The sequence below is a fragment of the Podarcis muralis genome, chromosome Z (assembly GCF_964188315.1).
Source record: "Podarcis muralis chromosome Z, rPodMur119.hap1.1, whole genome shotgun sequence".
Classification (NCBI taxonomy): Eukaryota; Metazoa; Chordata; class Lepidosauria; order Squamata; family Lacertidae; genus Podarcis; species Podarcis muralis.
Genome location: NC_135673.1, coordinates 7,366,891 through 7,389,124, shown reverse-complemented (window position 1 = coordinate 7,389,124; position 22,234 = coordinate 7,366,891). Strand labels below are relative to the sequence as shown.

General features: G+C 43.6%; 1 protein-coding gene across 3 annotated transcripts in view; it reads right to left on the bottom strand.

Moving 5' to 3' along the window:
- The window catches only part of ASTN2 (astrotactin 2), a 682,965-nt gene that overhangs the window by 324,102 nt on the left and 336,629 nt on the right, over positions 1 to 22,234 (bottom strand). For all 3 annotated transcript variants that reach the window (XM_028714606.2, XM_077922442.1, XM_077922443.1), the window contains exon 7: positions 9,769 to 9,936. In XM_028714606.2, coding sequence (XP_028570439.2) covers positions 9,769 to 9,936 — 168 coding nt within the window. The remainder of the gene's footprint in view (positions 1 to 9,768; positions 9,937 to 22,234) is intronic.

The window sequence follows — 22,234 nt, the reverse complement described above, 5'->3', positions numbered from 1 at the left end:
AATATGAGAAGGGGAGAAAAGAAGAGGAACCAAATGCGTATTCCATATACTAATAAATATAGTTTTTATATTAAATATCAGTTCATATGCAACTTTCTTGCATAGGGGAGATGAGAAAGGACTAAAGCTTCCCTTCCCGTTTGGCAAGATGTGGGAACAGATGACCCACACCTGGGGCAAGCAGTCAGCTGCCATGTGGCACACCATTCTTAGATGGCTTAGATTGATCCTTTGTTTCACAGAAATACATATCCCCAAGCAAGCGCTGGCAAAAATATATAATAAAAGATTAATTGGATTTGTTCATCCAGGAGCCGTTAAAAGCCTGTGTTGATTTTTCTTCTCCTTTCCCCTTCAGCTGACATTTTCTGTTGACAAAGCACCAAGCTAGGGCAAGTTTTAAGCACAGTTGGCATAAAGAAGATTGAGGGCCTCTTTGCATAACTCCCCATCACATATGTTCCAGTAGCTCCAGCTATTCCTATTTATCAGGGACAGCTCCAATTTGATCACTATCCCTGGTTTATCTTTTGGAAGATACCTTGTCAATATTTTGTTAGCGTGAGTTGCCATTCCTCAGATATATTTATTTGTTTATAAAAGTATTTTTATACTGTCATATTTTAAAATGTCATATACCGCTTTAACTGTCTTAGAATTCTTTCTCCTTTTTAACTGTGGACATGTTTGCCACTCTGGGCTCCTTCAGCAGAAATTTCAATTCAATAAATGAATAAATATCAGAAAATAGTAGGGCAGGGTAAAAAAAAATACTATACCATTAGAAAAATAACCACAATACATATAATAATTAAAATGACTGGCTAATAAAGTTAAACAGCTGCAGAAGTCTGTTAGCCACCTGCCCCATCAACAATCCAGCTGCTGCAGTCCCATATAAAGTGCATTGCATACAAATGGCAAAGTGATCCCAATCCAGATACAGTGGTACCTCGGGTTAAGAACTTAATTTGTTCTGGAGGTCTGTTCTTAACGCTGCACGATTTCTGTTCTCATCCTGAAGCAAAGTTCTTAACCCGAGGTACTATTTCTGGGTTAGCGGAGTCTGTAACCTGAAGTGTCAGTAACCTGAAGCGTCTGTAACCCGAAGTACCACTGTATGACTACCGCAGGCCTACCAGACAAAGCTGGTAAAAGGCCCTCCTAGTTATAAAGGTTCCTGGTTCGTTCCCGGGTTTCGGCAGGCGGTGTTTCCTTCGCAAGGAAAGTTTTGGGGACGCGGGTGGTGCTGTGGGTAAAAGCCTCAGAGCCTAGGACTTGCCGATCGAAAGGTCGGCGGTTTGAATCCCCGCGGCGGGGTGCGCTCCCATTGCTCGGTCCCAGCGCCTGCCAACCTAGCAGTTCGAAAGCACCCCCGGGTGCAAGTAGATAAATAGGGACCACTTACTAGCGGGAAGGTAAACGGCGTTCCGTGTGCTGCGCTGGCTCGCCAGATGCAGCTTGTCACGCTAGCCACGTGACCCGGAAGTGTCTCCGGACAGCGCTGGCCCCCGGCCTCTAGAGTGAGATGGGCGCACAACCCTAGAGTCTGGCAAGACTGGCCCGTACGGGCAGGGGTACCTGTACCTTTACCTTTAGTTATGAGAGGTTACTTAGGTCTACTTTGACAACCCTACCTCCAGCCTTAGAAGGAGTCCAACCAACAACCATAAAAGGAAACTGTCCAGATTTCAGCTCCAAACCCATAGCCCCTAACTATTAGATGGCAGACCTGGGAAATGAATGCATTGTATCTCAAGTGCACGCAGGAAGAGTGCTGCTGGATCAGACCAAAGGCCTCTCCTAGTAGCCCAGCATCCTCTTGTCACAGTGGCCAACCAAATGCCCTGATGAAAGCCCGCAAGCAGGAGGCATGCATCCTATCTCTAGTGTACATGAATGTGCATGCATAGTCATCAGCCCAAAAAACAATGCGGTGCTGGACAATGCCCAGCCTAAATTTCAATGTACTGCAATTTCCAGAATGTATTTTCAAGTGTCACCAACAGATTGTAGGCAACCATGCTTATCAAATGTATCTTTCTTTAGCCAAAAGAGCAAACACCTTTATTGGGCTTTAAATCAGTGGGAAACAGGGCAGAGTAGATTATATCAATACTGCAGAGTAAGTAAATGCTACTGAACGCAGCAGGTGGAACAGAACCTCCAGGCTATGGGTAGTGGTGGCAGGGACAGGCACAACCGGCATCAGAACTGAGCTGTCCCAGTCTTGAACTTGTTTTCATTTGAGAAATAGTGGAAGGTATGCAAATGCCTCCCCTCACCTAGCTAAACAAGGAAGATGCAGAGATTGAAAGCTGCTTCCACTAAGGAAGTACAGTGGTACTTCGGGTTACAGACTCCATTAACCCGCAAGTAGTGCCTCAGGTCAAGAACTTTACCTCAGAGGAGAACAGAAAACATGTGGTGGCGGCAGCGGGAGGCCCCATTAGCTAAAGTGGTACCTCAGGTTAAGAACAGTTTCAGGTTAAGAACGGACCTCCGGAATGAATTAAATTTGTAACCAGAGGCACCACTGTAATACAGTCTGACAAACTTGCTCTTATGATCATCAGGTTCCTTAAAATCTCTCACTGGGATTAGGTAAGCATCTTTTGTTGCCAAAGATAAGTGAAATGGGTTCATCTGCTGGACATCTTTCTTTTCTTTTCTTTCACTGAGGGGGAAAAAAAGTCCTGTAAAGGAGGGGAGGGGAAAATAAGAGGAGCTAATGATGTGCTAAATTGCAACAGCACCTTCATAAAATATTCACCGTCTTAAACATGTCTAATATTAAAGATTAAATGTCCTGGGATTTGTCCTAGCGACTCCAGAGGCCTGATTTATGATCTGCCAGAAGCCGCTAACTTTGTGATTCATGATGCAAGGTTTCAAATTGTAACCTTTCCAAAAAGAAAGTGGGGGGTGGACCGAGGAAGGGTTGGCTGTTCCCTACTTGGGAGGAACTGTTCTTTCCTGGGGTGGGGAGGGAGAACTTAAAGGGATGGCCCACATTTAATGCTCTCTCTCTCTCTCTTTTTTTAGGAACTTGAACACAAGTGGAAAGAAGCATTAATAAGTCATTTTCTTCGTACAGTGCTTAGCATGCAAGTTTCTTACAGCCTGGATCATTAATTCCTCACTCTTATTGCATAACAAATATGTGTTCTGTAATTATGCAGCATTTTAAAAAAGGGGTCGTGAAAGTGTAACGGCAAAGAAAGGGGACCTTTGTCCTGGTGTCAGATCATTTTTGGCTCCATGGTCTTTTGTTTCAGCCTCCCTACCACACTCCCTGCAGAGTTGTTTTAGGTTTTAGCTCATATAGTGTGCACAGTGAAGGGTTGACACCTTTGGTTGGGTAAAATAAGGAACAGGTCAGGCAAAAATATGGGACAAGTTGAGGGGGTGGGGAAGAATTAGGAGGCTAAAAATTACTTGGTGCAGAAAAGACTTCAAAGTCATTTTGTTGTTTCCAATGTTGGTCACACCCGCAGAGTGGACCCAATGAAATTTCTGGATCTGAGTTAGCAATGCACATTAATTTCAATAACTCACATCCTCCCCGCCTGCTGGATTTCTGCCTGTAAGAAGAATGGTAAAACCCCGCCACAGAGACGTGGAGATAGCAACAAATTCTGTTTCTCTTCCTAGGAGAGCTTTGCCTCCAACATCCCTTTCCATATAAAGGTAAAGGTAAAGGGACCCCCGACCATTAGGTCCAGTCGTGGCCAACTCTGGGGTTGCGGCGCTCATCTCGCTTTATTGACCGAGGGAGCCGGCGTACAGCTTCCGGGTCATATGGCCAGCATGACTAAGCTGCTTCTGGCGAACCAGAGCAGTGCACGGAAACGCCATTTACCTTCCCGCCGGAAGAAGAAGAAGAGTTTGCATTTCACTCCCTTTAAGGAGTCTCAAAGCGGCTAACATTCCCTTCCTCCCCCACAACAAACACTCTGTGAGGTGAGTGGGGCTGAGAGACTTCAAAGAAGTGTGACTAGCCCAAGGTCACCCAGCAGCTGCATGTGGAGGAGCGGAGACGCGAACCCGGTTCCCCAGATTACGAGTCACTCCGTGCCCTGCCTCCCCCAAGGGAGCACCCTACACGCCTGCCCCAGGCGGCATTTGCACACCCTCTGTCACTGAATGTACTCCCAAACATCTGTCTGAAATTGCCTTGCAAATATAGGGCTGGGTAGGACTCATATATAATCAAATATATGCACATTTCCTTATTTAGCTTAATGCGGCCAAATAATAAAATGTTCGTTTTCTGATAACAAAAAGGTGGTACTTTTAATAGTTCGAAACTCACCTCCAATTATAAGCAGCCACAGTTTTCTATCTCCACAGACCTGTATAATGAGCCCGACAGCTGGTTACACTGAATATTTACTGCAAGCTAACACGTCTGCCCCTACTATGTCATCCCTCAAATGGTACTCAGAGGTACACTCCCACTGAAGACTGAGGTTTTTACGGTGAAAAAAAGAGACTGGAATCTTCAGCTGTTTCAAAATAGAGCAGGCAGGCTACTGATAGGCACCAGTTAGTACAGTGCTTTGTCACTTGCACTACTTTCCACTCCAAGGCCAATCAAAGCGCTGGTTTTAACCTTAAAAATCATAAATTGCTGTGGACTAGATTAATTGAACGGGGACACGGGTGGCACTGTGGTCTAAAGGTTGGTTCGAATCCGTTGCTCAGTCCCAGCTCCTGCCCACATAGCAGTTCAAAAGCACATCAAAGTACAAGTAGATAAATAGGTACTACTCTGGCGGGAAGGTAAACGGAGTTTCCATGCACTGCTCTGGTTCACCAGAAGCGGCTAAGTCATGTTGGCCACATGACCCGGAAGCTGTCTGCGGACAAACGCCGGCTCCCTCGGCCTAAAGAGCGAGGTGAGTGCCGCAACCCCAGAGTCATCCATGACTGGACCCAACAGTCACGGGTACCTTTACCTTTAGATTAATTGAAAGAGCACCTGTGGTTATATATTCCCATCCAGGCCTTATGATCTTCATTGAAGGACCTTCTCCAGACCTTTCTCTGCCAGAAAAGCGTTTTTCCCCAGTGGTGGTGCCCTGTCTATGGAATGCCTTTCTGTGAGGGGCTGACTTGGGGCTCCCCTAGAGGGCCTGCTTAGTGTAGCATTCATTCTGATTTACTTGCACAAAGCTTATTTATTGAGCAATTGCTCTGGTTTGATTGTGGGGAGGTATTCAGCAACAGGCATTCATACCAATTTGCTTGCAGGGGATTAATATGCCTTCCTGTTAAGACATTGTTCACCCCACAGTTTTCTACACATTTCCCTGTCACTTTCCTGAACAAATAAAATCTGTTTCTTCTTAAAAGTGGATTTGTTGCACTAACAACAACAACAACAACAACAACAACAGTGTGTGTTATGGACACTGTGTTAATGCAATATGTTTCACTGTTTTGTACTGAATGGATTTAACAACAGCAGCAGTTTTCTTGAGAAACTTTCAATGATGCTTTAGGGTTTAAATATTTTGGATAAACAGCAGGCAAAGAAATATAGCATAAGACTGTTAGACCAAAGATGCACCTCTGCTTCCTGCTATGGCCAAACAGATGCCTCAGGGAAGCTGGTACGCAGGGCACAAAAGCAGCAGTCAAACATTGCTATTTTACCCCCTAGCGACTGGTATTCAGAGACAGACTGCCTTGGACCATGAGGTACTCCACTGCGCCACAATGGCTGATGCCCGTTGATGAACCTCTTACCCCAATCCATAAATGTACTAAGCCCCCTTATGTCCACTTCATACCATATATAACGCTGTACTTTTCCATCATGCCCCACTCAATCATCTCTCCCCCTTCCCTAAACAAAGAAAAGAAAAGAAAGGCCCAAACACCTTTTGTTTTTCTTTATTCCATGACAGCTGAAACTGAAGCTCTATAAACCTGAAAAAAACAATAAAATTAGTGCTTCTAATACCCACAGCTAAAGCTTTTGCTCCAGGCTTCATTTTATGGGAAACTTCATTTCAGCAAACTAAAGATGGCAAGCTGTAACACAATTTCAACATTCTGCCTGGAGATTAATGGATCTCTGATGGCAGAGTTTTCCTTCTTGCATTATACAAAATCCAAAGCCAAACTCAGTTAAAGCAACATGCGTTCCCATCAGATACACTGAAGGTCAGTGGTCAAAGCAGCATCTCTTAAACACACACACAGACAGACACACACACACACAATGGCAGGACTTAATTGTTTTGTTCAGATACCAGAAAGGCTCAGAAATAATCAACTCTGTAATCTCAAAACATATTTGTGCTTCTTTTGAAGGGGACATAAGCACCTTTAGACTTTAGACTAAAGGGCTATGGAAATGTTTGGCCTGGTCCACACTATAAGCAGCTTGAATGTAGAACACATTAGGATTACATGCATAAAGTTCCATGTCCATCCTGGCATTGCCAGTCAGAAGGATCAATTAGCACACGTGATGGGAGCCTCAGGCACAGGGGCCAAATGTACCCTTCCAGGCCTCTCCTTCTCCACAGGCCACACAGCCCTCTTCCCTGACCACACCACTCACTAGGCCTGCTTCGCAAGCTGATGGATTTTGCCTGGCTATAACGTGTCCTTGAACTCCCAAGGGTGTGTCTTATTTGCCTTTCTGGAGGACAGGAAAGTGTGTTTGTGTGTAGAAAATAGCCTACTCTGCAAAGGCATAATTTATATACACTGCCTCACGCACTTTTGCCTCTGTGACTGCCCACCACTGGAGCATGGCCCTTGGAAGGCTTCTGGGAAGAAATGACAGACCTTGGACTTAAAGATGTTACCCAACCCTGGGAGAGCCAGTGATGGTAAAGAGCTTTGCCCTGGAAAGCTGTCGGCTCTCAGAAAGGGCAATTCTGGGCTAGACAGACCTGGCTTAAGGCAGCTGCTTCTGTTTTCCTGCTCCCAAACTCTTACAGCAACTGGTGGCATTGCATAGGTGTAGCCAACTCTTCACAAGATGTGATTACCCTTACCTCTGATAAAAATGGCATGGACACAACCCCCTGGACCTGCCAACTCCTCTGTGCTTTTTTGCTACTGTTTTGGTTGAGGACAAGCAACTCAACAACAAACCCTCCAGATCCCAGCAGATACTGCTGTTTAGATGATGCCACACACAATTTCCTGTGTCAGGGGCTTGGAAGAGGCTAAATGCTGCAGGTGTGTTTGGAAGAGACAAATTTGTGTCTGTAGCGAGGAAATGCCCTATGAATTCAGCAAGACCCCTTTAGATCATTCCCAAACCATCATGCTGCAATGTTAATTTCCCCCAAGGAATCATGGCATGAGGCCAAAACTTGCTATTGGTCCTGAAATCCATCCCTCTGCATGCATCCTGACCTCTGTTCTTCATTGCCATCCAAGATCTGCAAACCAAGCTGTGCTTCTGTGTTTCAATATGCAAGCCACCGCAGTCCATGAACCAGATTGCTGCCAGCAGCCCAGAGTGCCATTTGCACAGCCAGGAGCCCAAAGGAGCACCAGTAAAATGAACAAATGTGTTCCCTGTATCTGCACTATTGCTTGCCTAAAAGAATGAAGCCACAATGGTCTCAAAGATCCATAAGCATCCAAAGAAAGCTACAGATTGATTGATCCTCTCCCAAGAGCCTACAAGCTATTAACTGAATGTCAGAGGAACAATTTCTTAATCTGCTATCCAAAGGAAATCAGAAATTGTTAAGCCTGTGATAAGGCTGTTTGGTGCCTTCTGCCACTTACCCATGCCACAAGGGTGGTGAGACCTGAACCAGTCATCTTTGGATCTCTGTGTGGCTGCTCCATTTGATGATAGCACCCATTATAAAACATGAAAGACCATTGAGCAAAAGGATCCCCTTGTTCTCCTGGGCAGCACAAAGCTGTCTTTTGGGGAACAGCCCTATTGGATAATTGCATCAACAGTAGTGGTTCAAGTTTAAAGTGGGTTGTTTTCCCATTTAGACTTCTTCCCAGCTGCTCTTTGTAATTTTGTTTACATGCCAACATTATTTACATGCTTATTATTAGCAACACTAATGTATCCCACCCTTCTGGTGTGAATACACCACTCAGGGCAGCACAGCTTACAACAATAAACAATAAACAGAATAAATACCACAATAAACAGGCATTAAAGAAGTGAAACAATATTGGGAGGGGTGTGGCTGCACATGCCAGCCCTGCCCCTTCAGGCTCTGACCTTTCCGCATCTGAACGGGGTTTGTAAATCTTTCCACTTGAACCCTGCTTGATCAAGGTTTCCAGTTCACTTAAAAGTGTATTCACTTTTAATTGGTTAAAACCAAATTATTATCTTTCCCCACCCAAGGTTCAATTCAGCATTGCACAAGTGGTGTCCTGCTCATGCAAAAAGAGCTCCCTTCCTCTCCACTCCCCCAAAATCCTGCTCCAGAGGATCTCCTTGAGGGGCTAGGAGAGAAAGGGCAAGTTACACTATGGGGAGCAGGATAAGCCAAGTAAAGTCTCCAGCTTTATCTATTTAGTTTTTAGCACTGTTTTTCAAGACTCAAGACACAAGAAGCTTCACCAGAACTAAAGCAGCTTGCCTTTCTACTCAAGTGTCCTTTGGACATTACAGCAATGGCACAGGAGCTGTTTTATCGTGTGTTCATCCTATGGTGTTCCTGAACAAGCCTTTGTACAATTTAAATTAAGTCTTTGTACAATTGTACAGGCCTCTACCATGAAGACACCATACACCCAGGACCGTGGAAAGACTGTCAAGTGATAAGGACCCATGTGTCCATTAAGCAGGTCTTTAAGCTAAAACCGTGTTGTGAGTTAGGGAAAGAAGTTTCCACTCTGCCAGTGCAACATCTAAACCAGCATCTTCATTAAGGAAGCATCCATGGCAGCTTTTCAGAATTCATCAGGGGGAACTGACAATTCAAAGTCCTCTTTGCATGGGCTGTTCCCAACCTGTCTTCAAAGCGAAGTGAATCTGTCCAGAGCTTCCAACTAGGAAATTTAGAAGTCGTCCAAACGCCCCCCCCCACCTTATTCACTGCTTGTAGGGGACCCTGTAGGTTTGCAAATATATCACCAAGTGAAGGACAAGGTGTCCACAAGTGATTCATAGTACACACACAAACAAAACTCACTGCAATCAACTGAATGCAACCAACTATACCCTGGGCTCCACAATCTCTTACCATCAATGAAAACTAATAAATGAATAGATGAAGAACATATCCATGTGATGCTGACACCCCCCCGCACATACACTATGCAAAAGAAGGGAAAATGTTGCCTCCACTTCTTTCTCCCCTCTCTCTCTCCCTACATTTTTCTCTCCCCCACCCTCACAATGCCTATGACAGCAATGTATCACACCAAATGTAACTGACCTGTAGATAGAACTATGTGAACTGAAAACAGAGATGTTATGTGTTATGCATGAAAAGATTTCAATAATAACATATTTTACGTGATTCATAGCACTTGTGAATAGAAGACAAAATGTCAGAAGCCTAGGAAGATTTTCCTAGACCAGACAGAAGAAAAGACAGTTGCAGAAACCACGCGTCCCTCTTATTGCAGTGGTTCTCAAAGTAATGTCTCTCCCCTTTTTATACAGTCTCTTGTGGTTCATACCATAGCTGTCAACGTTTCCCTTTTCTTCAAAGGAATCCTATTCGGAATAAGGGAATTTCCCTTTTAAAAAAGGGAAAAGTTGACAGCTATGGTTCATACCATAACCCCAACCATGTTTCCACTTACCAGTCTCCTGATCACACAGCTGCTCGCATGCATCTGTAGTCCGCTGTCCACAGAGATCCCTCACCCAAGGCGACGTGGCATTGATTTGATAATAAAGAGAGAGCTTTGCCGGGTTCAGCCAGTCAGAGATGTCCAAATAACTTCCTTCACTGACAACAAAACTGCTCCCTGCAAGTGCAAGCGGTAACCACAGAAAGCAGAGCAAATGTTAGTTTGATAATAAGTCAGCAACCAGCCTGTAGATCCCAAACAACATGATCCTAGGAAGATCAAATAAATAAATAATGAGCCTCTGAACATCCCTTGCGCATGGAGTGCTACTGCCACTGTAGATAATATTGAGATGGTAGACCGGTTGTCTGAGTTGGTATGTGTTCTTCTCCCACAGACCATTCCCTGCTTTGCAGATAGAACAGGAACAAAAGAGTGACAACTGGCAGCTCCCAATTTAGTAGAAGCCAAAAAGGATTCCCCAGATGTGCAAAACTAGAAAGCTGCTTTCTAGCTGTTTTAAGGGGCTATCAGGTGGTAAAGGTATGTGTAGTTTGTAACTACTATGCACACTTGCTCAGAGATGCAGCAACCAGGCAGGGTGACAGGTCTTAGAAAGATCTTTAGTAATAACATTGGCCAGAAACTGGAACTTTTGCAAACCCTGAACTCCATACAGAGTTGGAAATTGTTTGTAGGTGGAAATTAATGAACAAAGAACATAAAAGAGTTCACAAAATAATGGGAGTTGCTATTATATCTCATTATAGAACACCATTGCCTAGAACAGTGGTTCCCAATTAGCTAATTACTGAGGACCCCGTATTTTTCAAAAGCTAAGCCACGGACCCCTTACTTTTGAAAATTTTGATAACTCTATGGTAGTTACCTGTGCAAAGCAATAAAATGTAGGGTAGGCCCTAATAAGCAAAGGATTTTAGAAATACTAAAAACAGACCATAAAATTTGTGATATTAAAACACAAAAAAGATTTAGTGGGGGGGGGGTTTAATTCACTGTGCAATTAACAAGATAAGTGAATCCCCTGGCAGGGGATGATGCCGTGGACCCCCTGAGTGTGTTCTGCAGACTCCCAGGGGTCCCCGGACCCCTAATTGGGAACCACTAGCCTAGAAAATGTCCATTTGTGGGCCAACAGGTTGTCTTACCTTAGTGGGGGGTGGGGTTAAAGAGTCTTTCCCACATGGACTGGTGGGAGTATGCATCTTCTAATTAGGCAAATCGATTTTCAGTTGAGCCCAATCATTTTCTTATCTAGCGTCTGAAGCCCAACATCACTTTGGGGATTTCGTGAATGCCAAGGTTCTCATTAACTCTGATTTCCAATTACATTGATTATAAGGCTGTTTTCACAATTTTGCTGCAGAGATCAGAGGTGACTGGGGCAAGGGAGAGATATTGCCATAATGCCACATTTTGAAAAAAAAAAATTACGTCATGGAAACCACTGAAAACTGGGGAAGGATTTTTGGAACAGCTTGAGAAGGCAGGCAAACTTTAAGAGACAAAAACAAAGGAACTAATTGAGATGGTTAACACTGGCCCAGACCTCCAATTACCTTGAAGTTTTATGGCAGAAACCTAGGACTTTAAAAAAAAAAGGGGGGTTTATTTCATAAACTTTTCGGAAGCCAACCCCCACAAACTTCTGCTTTTGAATGAGCAGGCTAGTTCCTGCAGATGGAATGGCCAGCTCAGATGCGGGTTAATTTGTTTTATTTAAAATATTTGACATCCCATGTCACTATCCAAGGGGCACAGCATCAACAGTACACCGGAGATGAAAAAGGGCAGAATGTAAGGAGTTGCCTATTATCCCAAACACTCTCTGAAATAATAGGGTCTTAATTGACTTTATTTTGTGCCTGCTTGCTCGCTTGCATTTATATCCCACATTGCCCGCAAGGAGCTCAATGACATACAAGGTCATCTCCCCCCGCCCCATTTTATTCTCACAACAACACTGTGAGATAGGTTATGCTGAAAATGTTGTGTGGCTGGCCTAAGGTCACCCAGTGAACTTCATGGCTGAGCACAGATTTGAAGCCCTGCCTTAGTCCAATATACCCACAAAACAGTTCTGGTGTTCACATATAATGTTAATACAAGGTGTGTGGTTTGTTTAAACCATAAAGTGTACAAGCATGAATCTGTTTTGTTCCTCTTCTTTTCTATTCAGGTGCAACAAACCATGTGAATTGGCATGACATCTGAGCTGGCATTCATGGTTTGTTTCTCTCACCACAAACCATGATGCATTTGTCCTTGGTTTCCTGTTTGGATATAATTGAGGAGTGAAAGGGGAATGCTTGAGCAGAGTGCACCAGAATGTGCATATTATGGTTTAAACAAATAACATATGTTGATTTAGCATTATGTGCACATATGGTAAGGAATAAGTTTCATTACCGAGATGCCATCACAGAAGAACCTGCCTTGTGCATCCACTAGTCACAGCAACATGGCAAACAGGAGATTGTCCAAACCAGGACCTCTGACGATTATCTAAATGAGCTAGTAGGCTCAATTTTCTCCCACAATTCCCTTCTGTAGACTAGAAACATTTTATGCAATAAGAAGACTGTCTACAAAGCTTCAAACTTCATTGCAGATGTGAAAGTCCCCCACTTGCCTTCTTATATTTCAGTTTTTAGCCAATAAGAAAAGGAGCCCATGGATAAAATGTGTAGGGTATCCAATAATGTATATATCAAAACAATGTGTGTCATTCAGAAGTACAGACCTGATTATAATTGCTTTCGGTAGCAAAGTACCAGTGGCAGATTGTGCCTAGGCCACCAATAGACCAAGTGATGGCTAGCACAGGAAAAAATATTTTGGGTGTGGTAGACAGCAAAAAGACTTCTTCTTCAAAGAAATTGGGAGGATGCACAGCCTCCAGCATAACTGATTCTTAGTTGTACAAGAGTTCACAGAGAGACATAGTCATTGTTTGTTTTGTTTTATTATTCCTTCCCCTCCCTCTCTCTAGTCCCACATTTATATCAAAGCATAGCTGGCTGCAGCAGCTTCAGAAGTTCAAATGCCTCATCCAGAGGTCTTCATCAAAGTTCAGTGAGCCTGTTTAAAGCTTCTACAATAAAGGCTTGAAATTTTGACTTTAAAAAAATGTGTGTGGGTTCCCCCCGCCAAGTAAAATCGGATGAAACAGCCCCAGACTTTGTTCTTTTTCCTTGTTAAATATCTTTAGAGCCCAAAATACTTGGCAGCATTTCCTTTTCTCCTCCACCCCATTCTTCTCCCCACTCCTTTAATATTCTTCAATATATTTGTAATTGCGCTTCCAAAAGCAACTTAAATAAAATGTTGTTTTCTTTTGTTTCCTTTAGCTTATTTACTGTGCAAAACTATTTTCTGATATCTTATTTTTTTAAAAAAACCAAAGATTTTTCTCACTTGAAGTTCTACAAGTACAAACACTAGATGACATGTTCCTACCATTCCAATTTAGTAGTGATTCCTGCAAGACCAGGCTTCTGCTTTCTATTTGGCTTAGCTCCTGGCCTTCAAGACTGTCTTCCAAAGGTCATGCTCAGCTATCCCACGTAATGAGATATATTACATCAAGTGTGGGACAAGTGAAGGCATGGCTGCAAAGGAGCAACCAGGAAACTTTAAAATGCACTGCTTGGCAAGTATGGCTTGCATTCAGTACCTTTTAAATTTGGTGCCAAATGCAAACTCCATTGGCACTGGTTCCATTCAGGATCTCCCAGCTGGAGATTTGCAGGGCTCCCAATATTGGTGAGAGGTGATTCCCTACAATAAATTACCCTTAACAACATTGCAACCACTGCATTTTTAGATAGACTTTAGGAATATTATTTTGTCTTTATAACCTTCCAGGATGTGTTGGTGTTTTTAATGATGCTTTCATGGGTGCATTCACTCATATTATTATGGCTTTGCATGTTGTGTACTGCCTTGATATACTTCTATGATAGTGCTGATTACAAATACAATAATAAATATGTAAAGTACAAAATTGAACCAGCTGAAGGTTCTGTATTCAAGAGCAGACCCACATTAAAGTTACTGCAATAATCAAACCTGAATGCTATCCAAAGCATTAATGTGATCTAATTTGCTCTGTACTGTGGGATTAAGCTACAGTGTAAAGAAAGAAAAGGGGGGATTTTATAGCAGTAAACTTTTTTAATTCAAAAGATAAATACATTTTTATTTCTTACATGCTAAATGGGATGACAAGCCAATGAACCAAGTCAACAAACAGGAAGCTAATCTTTTATACTGAGTGAATTACTGTGCAATTTGCAGTCTTCAGCACACAGTTGTAGCAATCATGTACTGGAGGTTGTTTAGTTCTGAGATGTAACAAGCAACTGTTTCAGAGGGATTGGTGGTGGAGGGGGGAACTTGACACTCACAGGTGTAAACACCTGAAAAAACAAACATAACACTGGGTCACCTCTAAAGGTGAAAGACAGAGAGATTGAGTTTGTCAAAACAAACAGTTTCAAGCAACACATTTAATTAACGCAACCAAAGTTGTTCCAAGCCCAGCGTTTCTGTCTGCAGAGATCAAGAGGAAAATTAAGGGAAAGCGGGTAATAGCTGCATCAAATTTTGAGAGCATCATGGTGGAGACAGTTGTGGAGAAAAGAGATAAACAATCTTTAGATGGAACACTTAAAGTCCATCTGCACACCAATCATGGCATGGTGTTCACGAGCTAAATGAAGTCATAGCTTATTTAGCACTTTGCTATCCTGGACACAAGATATAAAACCAATGTGGCTGGATCTTACCAGCATACCTTCCTAGTCTTTTAGGTCCAGCTTTCCACAACAGCCAATATTTCTATCATTAACTGGGTTTAAGGCCTTCTCTTCACTAAGCCTGTCCATCACCGTCAGGCAGCTAGTCAGTGACCCATTCAAATATAACTTACTGGCCAGTGATCAGCTGTTTCTACCTCATTGTTTAGCAACACCAAACCTGTGCTTTTTCACTGCTCTGTCATTAATTTAGCATTTCATAGTCATGCATGATGCATATAAAACCTCAGGGCAATTACAGCCTCTCATTAGAGAAGGCCAGGCTACACTCCAATCACTCACAAGGGAGAAATAACGTTTTTACTACTTTTCTTTTTAAAAAAAAATAATATATGGCACAATTTGTTCTAACACCTTTCTCCAAACTCACTTAATCTCAGACACATATACCCTTCAAGTATATTTCTACATAGCAAGAGAGAGGCCTAAAATGGGGTGAGGCCCATCAACATATAAGTCAGAGTGCAAGACTACCAGGACCATGGACAGCTCCCAGTAGGGCTTAATACATCAGGCCGAATGTGTGTTCCAACACCAGCCTAGAGGAAGCTGAAGATTTAAGTACAGTGGTACCTCGGGTTACATACACTTCAGGTTACATACGCTTCAGGTTACAGACTCCGCTAACCGAGAAACAGTACCTCGGGTTAAGAACTTTGCTTCAGGATGAGAACAGAAATTGTGCGGTGGTGGCACCGCGGCAGCAGGAGGCCCCATTAGCTAAAGTGGTGCTTCAGGTTAAGAACAGTTTCAGGTTAAGAATGGGCCTCCAGAACGAATTAAGTACTTAACCCGAGGTACCACTGTACTTTTGCAGTGAGAAGTAGGTGCGTGTGCAGCAAAGAAAAGGCCTTCTGGTATCCTAGAAGAAGACCGCTCAACAGTTAACAGGGTCATACAGGTGTGCTTTCCAGCACAGCCAGGATATCTCATGTGGCTCCAAAAGAGCTTGGTGTGCAGAAGGGTCCTCTCAGGCTGCAGCTGGTTTGAGGAGACATCCAAGTACGAGGTTAATGGTGCATCCTCAAAAACACAGAAAACTGAGGCCTCATTCTCTCATCTACCATGGAAGTCTCAGGACAACCAATGTGTTGCCCCCCAGGTTGGGCTTGAATTTTTACTAGTCCCAGACAGCGTGGCCAGGAGTCTGGAATAATAAACGATGGGGTGCAGCATCTGGAGCTTGCTGACTGCATTCCTGTGGTGATTCAAGAATCCAGACTTATCTATCCTCAAGATCTCTGAGGGGGTGCGAGGGTCAGAGTCTTGGGTGACGAAGCTCATAAGGAAGACAGCAGCAACTTGCTACCCATGCTTGTATAGCTTCTTATTACAATGTGCAGCAAAGGCAGGCCCTTATATTTAAGTTTATCAGATCTCCCCCCCCACACACACACACACAAAAGCACTGGTTGGTTTCTTGGAAAACTCCCCTTCCTGAAAAAAAGTGTTTTATTTCCCTCACTCTGATTTGCTTTTTTTTAAAGCCAAATTTATTGCAAACCAGAATAACATGTATGCATTTGTGTTCTGTTGGAAAACTAGTTAGGTGGGACTCCTTGGTCCTGAATGGGGTAACTGTGCCCCTGAAGGTGTTCAGCCTGGGAGTCATTTTGGACTCACAGCTGTCCATAGAGGCACAGGTCTGTCCTGGGCAGCTGTCTACCAGCTCCATCTGGTATGCCAGCAGAAACCCTACCTGCATGCAGACTGTCTCGCCAGAGTTGTGCATATCTCCCACTTAGACTACTGCAATATGCTCTATGTGGGTCTACCTTTGAAGGTGACCTGGAAACTACAACTAATCCAGAATGTGGCAGCTGAACTGGTGACTAACTAGCTGGTGACTCTTATATGGCCGCTGGGACCATATAACACCGGTCCAAATAATCTTCACTGGCTCCCAGTACACTTCTGAGCACAATTCAAAGTGTTGGTATTGACCTAAGTCCTAAATGGCCTCGGCCCAGTATACCAGAAGGAACGTCTCCACCCCCATCGTTCAGCCTGGACACTGAGGTCTCCTCCAAGGGTCTTCTGCTGGTTCCTTCACTGTGAGAAGTGAAGTTACAGGAAACCAGGCAGAAGGCCTTCTTGGTAGTGGCCCCTCCCTGTGGAACACCCTCCCTTCAGATGTCAAGGAGATAAAGAATTACACCACTTTTAGACTTTGATTATAGAAGGCAACTTTGTTAATTTCTGTATCCTCTCTTTTGCACTCTGTTATACCCCTAACCCCTTTTAAAAATGAAAACCCCCAAGTCTGCACTGCCTGCACATTGACATATATTGAGGATATTATCAGGGAACTCTCACTCTTTGAATCAGGGTAGGTGGCAGCCAGGGAGAATGCCTTTTTGGTGGTGGGGCCCCACCTGTGGAATCTAGCTAGTGCCTCCTTCACTGTAATTTTAGCACCAGGCAAGCTCATTTCTGTTTTGCATGACTTTTTAAAGACTTAAGGTAAAGGAGCGTACTGCAGTGGTACAGCATCTGCTTTGCATGCAAAAAGATCCCAGGTTTGATGCCTGGCATCTCCTGCTAGACTGTGAATGTCCTCTACCTGAACTCAGGAGAGTCACTGCCAGTCAGTGATAAGAACACTGATGGACCAACCGTCAGACCATATTCCTAAAAGCTTCTGAAACTCTTAAGCCCTTAATAGCCAGTTATTAATTTTCTATCCTTTAATGTTTTGTCATTTTCAATGTGCTACTATCACTTTATTTATGGATTTTGGTATTAAGCTGATTGCCACTGAAAGTGGGGAGGTATACATTTTAGAAACAAACAAAAACTTGATGAGACAACACAATTCTAACATTACTACAGAGTTCTGAGAAATATCCACTAACCTTTACAAAGTGCATTAATATTCCAGTCCTCCCATAGCAGGACAGAATAGTGCTGATCATTTGATATTTAGCATAACTTTCCCCATCCTGGCTGATAATGATGGGAGCTGTAGCCCAACAACACCTGGTTGTAGGCCAGAGAAAGCTGCTCTAGAACAATGCTTTGATCCAGGTGTAATAGGCTTTGCAGGCATGTGCCTAAAGTGCCTTTCTTGGGATGTATTTCCCATCTCTGCCACTGCAGATGTCCATCAGCACACCTTCCCTATCCACAGTTCTGGCCTTGATGAGGGAGCCTGTTGTGGGGGTGTCTGGTTGAATCCCTTCAAAAAAAATGTGCCTGGGGTCACGGCCCCACACAGTCTCACCCATGCTACACCACTGGCTGCACGCCCTCCTATCAGCCTCTCTCACTAACAAATTCAGCAATGCTCTTCTAGCATCTATAACATGTAGGAGGGTTGTAAAAACACTGGCCTTGCTTTAATTGGCATCGTATTTCAAGCTGCTGCTCTGCAAGGACAAACTCCCAGCCCAGCCCACTGGTGTCCTTTGCTCCAGCCCACAGCTCTCAGACACTTGCTTACTGCAATGAAACAGAAGCTTATTGCCAAGTTTAACTGAGACATATGTAATAAATTCATGGAGGATTAATCATTTGGACTGAGCAGGAGTTCTCTCTCAACCTTATATCCATCCGCCCCTGCGTCTCCAATCCCAACCGTTAGCCTTATATTTCTGTTTAACAACCATGTTAGAAGATCTGCAGCCACCCCAGTGTTATTATATAATGCAGTATATTATGAGAAATGAAGGACACTTTTATCATTACTCAAAACTTTAGAAATCACAGGAGACTGAGAATCTGATTGCTTCAGTAGTCTGGGAGGGCAGGGGGGGGTCTGCTTCCCACCAAGAAAGCTCAAGCTATGCACCCAGTGCACTAATGGCACACCGAAGGAGTGTAAGGTCAAGACATCTCCCTCTTTATTACAGCACCTGCTGTGAGTCCTGTGGGACCTGCCCCCTGCCTTCTATTGCGTGGGACCCTGGAAGTTAACTGCAGCCTTGGAAGTTGAGACAGCCAGACGAATCTTAGGTTGGGGTTTGCTGTTATGTCCCCAATTGTTCAGATTGATTTAATTTGCTTTTAATTGTTTTAATACTTTTAACTGTTTAATACTTTTAACTGTTTTAACTGTTTTAAACTTATTTTGTAAAGGCTCTTTGCAGGATGTGCTTAGTAGGAGAGGAGTGGGGGAGAGCAGGGGGTGCCCCAATTACAGTGGTTCAAGATTGGAGAGGTGGGGCAGGCTGGGTATGGGACACATGCACAGGCAGTTGGTGTCTGTTGTGTGGCGGCTCCTCCTCCAACTTGGGAAACTGTGGTTGTCATATCAGCCAGCCTTGGGTCTGCAGCTGCTCTTGAAGAATACCAGGTTGGCTTGTAGAAAGACCTCCCTCACCCATGATCCGATTATGGATGAGGAGGCTGATCTGGCATTTATCACTGAGACCTGGGTGGGTGAACAGGGTGGAGTTACTTTCCTCCCATGATCCTCCTCATTTCAAGGTACCTTCTACCCATGCCTTGCTTTCCCCTTTATCCAGGGAAGTTATTCTCTAATTCAATGACATGGTGCCACTGGTGTCAAGCCAAAACGCAGAAACTGCAATCTTCTATGCCAATAATTAAAAAAGAGGTCAGCTGCCTGTTCCAGGAAATCTTGGTTTGCCCTAATGCCACATCCAGCAGGAATGGGACCATCTGTCCCTGACATGTTGATGGAGCAGCTGCACAAACCCAGAGATGGTTCAAAGAGTAGAAAGAGGACACAAAAACCAACAAACAAATTAACAGAACTAAGGAAATATGAGCACAGAATGAGTCCTCACAGCTGCCCCCAATCAAATAGCTTCCCCCATATTTTGCTTCTGGAGCTGGCACTCATTTCCATTTAACTGTAACCTTATGCAGTTCCCAATATTTTGTGCCAACATTGCTTCTTTCCCACTCTTTAATGTGAAAGAGGAAAGGCCCTTCCCGCTCACATCATTCTGGCCTGTGATCAGGGATTTTGTGTAGCTTCAAGTCTTTTGGGTTACTAAGACACACATGATGTCTCAGGTGTCATGCTACTTCCATGGCTTGTCTGCAATAAGTAGGTCACATTCTTCATCAGCGATTGATGCATCATCCAAAATACACAAGCATGGCACATAGGTCCCAAGAGGTTTTGTGTGCATGATAATGCTTTCAAGGGGCCCAGAATAGATAGGAACATCTCTCTGACTGGAGAGCCAGTGTGGTGTAGTGGTTAAGAGCGGTAGACTCCTAATCTGGGGAACCGGGTTCGCGTCTCCGCTCCTCCACATGCAGCTGCTGGGTGACCTTGGGCCAGTCACACTTCTTTGAAGTCTCTCAGCCCCACTCACCTCACAGAGTGTTTGTTGTGGGGGAGGAAGGGAAAGGAGAATGTTAGCCGCTTTGAGACTCCTTAAAGGGAGTGAAAGGCGGGATATCAAATCCAAACTCTTCTTCTTCTTCTTCTTCTCTCACTAGGCATCTTTAGTTCTGATCAAAGTTCCACGGGTTCATCTTCTAAACATTTGTGAGACATTAACAATTCCCTAACAGATGTGAGCCACATAATAGAACTTCAAGAACTCATACATTGTGTGTCTGTAAATCTCACACTGCAGTGGAGTTTGGGGAACCTATTATGCAACACACACTGTAAAAATTGGGTGGAATGTGGCCCTAAAGATTGGAAACTGTAAGTAGTAATTTTATCTATTTAATGGAATGGCATCTTAAACATGAAGGACAAAATCAGGCAAGAATAGGCTTTTCACGTCATGGTTTGCACCATGGTGGCATTCAAACATCATAGTAAGTCATAACTTATTATGAATGGAAATCTGCTTAGACTCCCACCTGAGCTTGTATACTCCCTCTCCTCCAACATGGCCATGTGGAGAAGTTCAAAAGGTTTTGCTTTCAATTTTGGTTAACTGAAAGGGTTTGCATGTAACTGAGGTTAATATTAGCTACGGTTTGCTGAAACAAGCCAGCTTCATAAATCATAGTTTGAAGTTGATTTGTTTCAAACAGACATAGTCAAGATTGAACTCTGTTGCTTGTTTGTTTACTTGGTTGGTTGGTTGATGGGGGTAATGAATAAAATAAAATGCTTCATGCAACACTGCTATTCTCTATGTAAGACTAAAAAAAGATAATGAAAGGGGGGCAAATGATGAAATTTACATAGGGTGTGTGTCCCCTGTGCTAGTAGTATAATAATAGGTATAAATCTCTCCCCCTCCAGCCCTCAGTCTTACCATCCTCTAAATACTAAAATGTGCTTCCTCTTAGAATGGGAGAAAAGAAGCTGAAATAAAATGAAATCCAACATGTCCCCATAATATTACAATAAAAAGTGGAATCACTTATAACCCAGTCCCTTTGGGAAAAAGGCAGCTGAGCAAATTATGCAAGTATTCAGAACACTTGCACAGGCCTGCCAATGAAATACCAGTAAAACAGATTAATATCCTTGGAAATGGGGAAGAAATGGGCTGTTTTCCAATTCAGACATAATGACTTTTCTAAAGAGAAAGAAGAGAGGGGGCCCGGTGGAACAGCTAGCTGTAGAATGAGAATGACATCTACAATGACACTGTAAAACATCGTTTGAAATGTGTGTATGTGTGTGTGTGTGTGAGAGAGAGAGAGTAGGGGACTTTCAATGGGGAGCAGCATCCTTAGCTGCCAAGGTGAGGCTGGAAGTATCAGCAGCTGTCTCCTATTCTGAAATGTTGCACTTTCTTGCCAGGGCGCTGTAAGGTGTTTTCTCCCGGTGCCCTCTTCATCCTAGCTCAAGCTGAGCCAGATTGCAGTGCAATATTGGGGACAGCACTTTGTCGCTCACAAAAGCCTTGTCAAAGTTGTATGCATGAACTCTTGCTGTGTTTCAGCTGGGTTGAGTTTATGCAAACTCCTTTAGAGCTTCTCTCCTTGACAAACAGAGACACTGAGAGCTGTTTCTTTAACAGCTTCAAATCATTCTGACAGCAAACTACAGAAAACCATTTAGGGATACCATTGGGGCTAGAAGTTTTTAATAACACCCAATGAAGTGTTATTAGTTTAACTTCTTTCCCAGCACTGAATACATTAATTTAGCTTCTTAAAAGGAATTAAACAATTTGGGGCTTGAAAAATGGAGAGTAGTTTTCTCCATACTGATTGGAAATGTATTCTCTTGGGGCTTAGAAAGCAATGGGAGAGGTCAGCGGGAAAACTCCTAAATTATGTTCTCCTGGCGACATGCAGTGCATAAAAGTGGCTCAGTCCTTGGCATCTGGGATAGAAGAGACTCTATGCCTGAAATTCTGAAAAGCCACAGCCAGTGAGTGTAGACAGTACAGTTGGCTTATGCTTGGTTCCAGCTGCTGTTGGAAAGGTTGGGACATATTTAAGGAGTGTATAAAAACCCATCTGGATATTGGATGATTTGTATGAACACCAACAACTGGGAAACACTGGCCTGTGAGCGCTCCAGTTGGAGAACAGCTTTTACCAAAGGTGTCATGGACTTTGAAGACACTCGAACTCAGAACACAAGGGAGAAACGTGCTAAGAGGAAGGCACGCTTGGCAAATCCACACCGTGATCAACTCCTGCCCAGGAACCAATGTCCCCACTGTGGAAGGACGTGTGGGTCCAGAATTGGCCTCCACAGTCACTTACGGACTCATTGTTAAAACCGTGTTTAT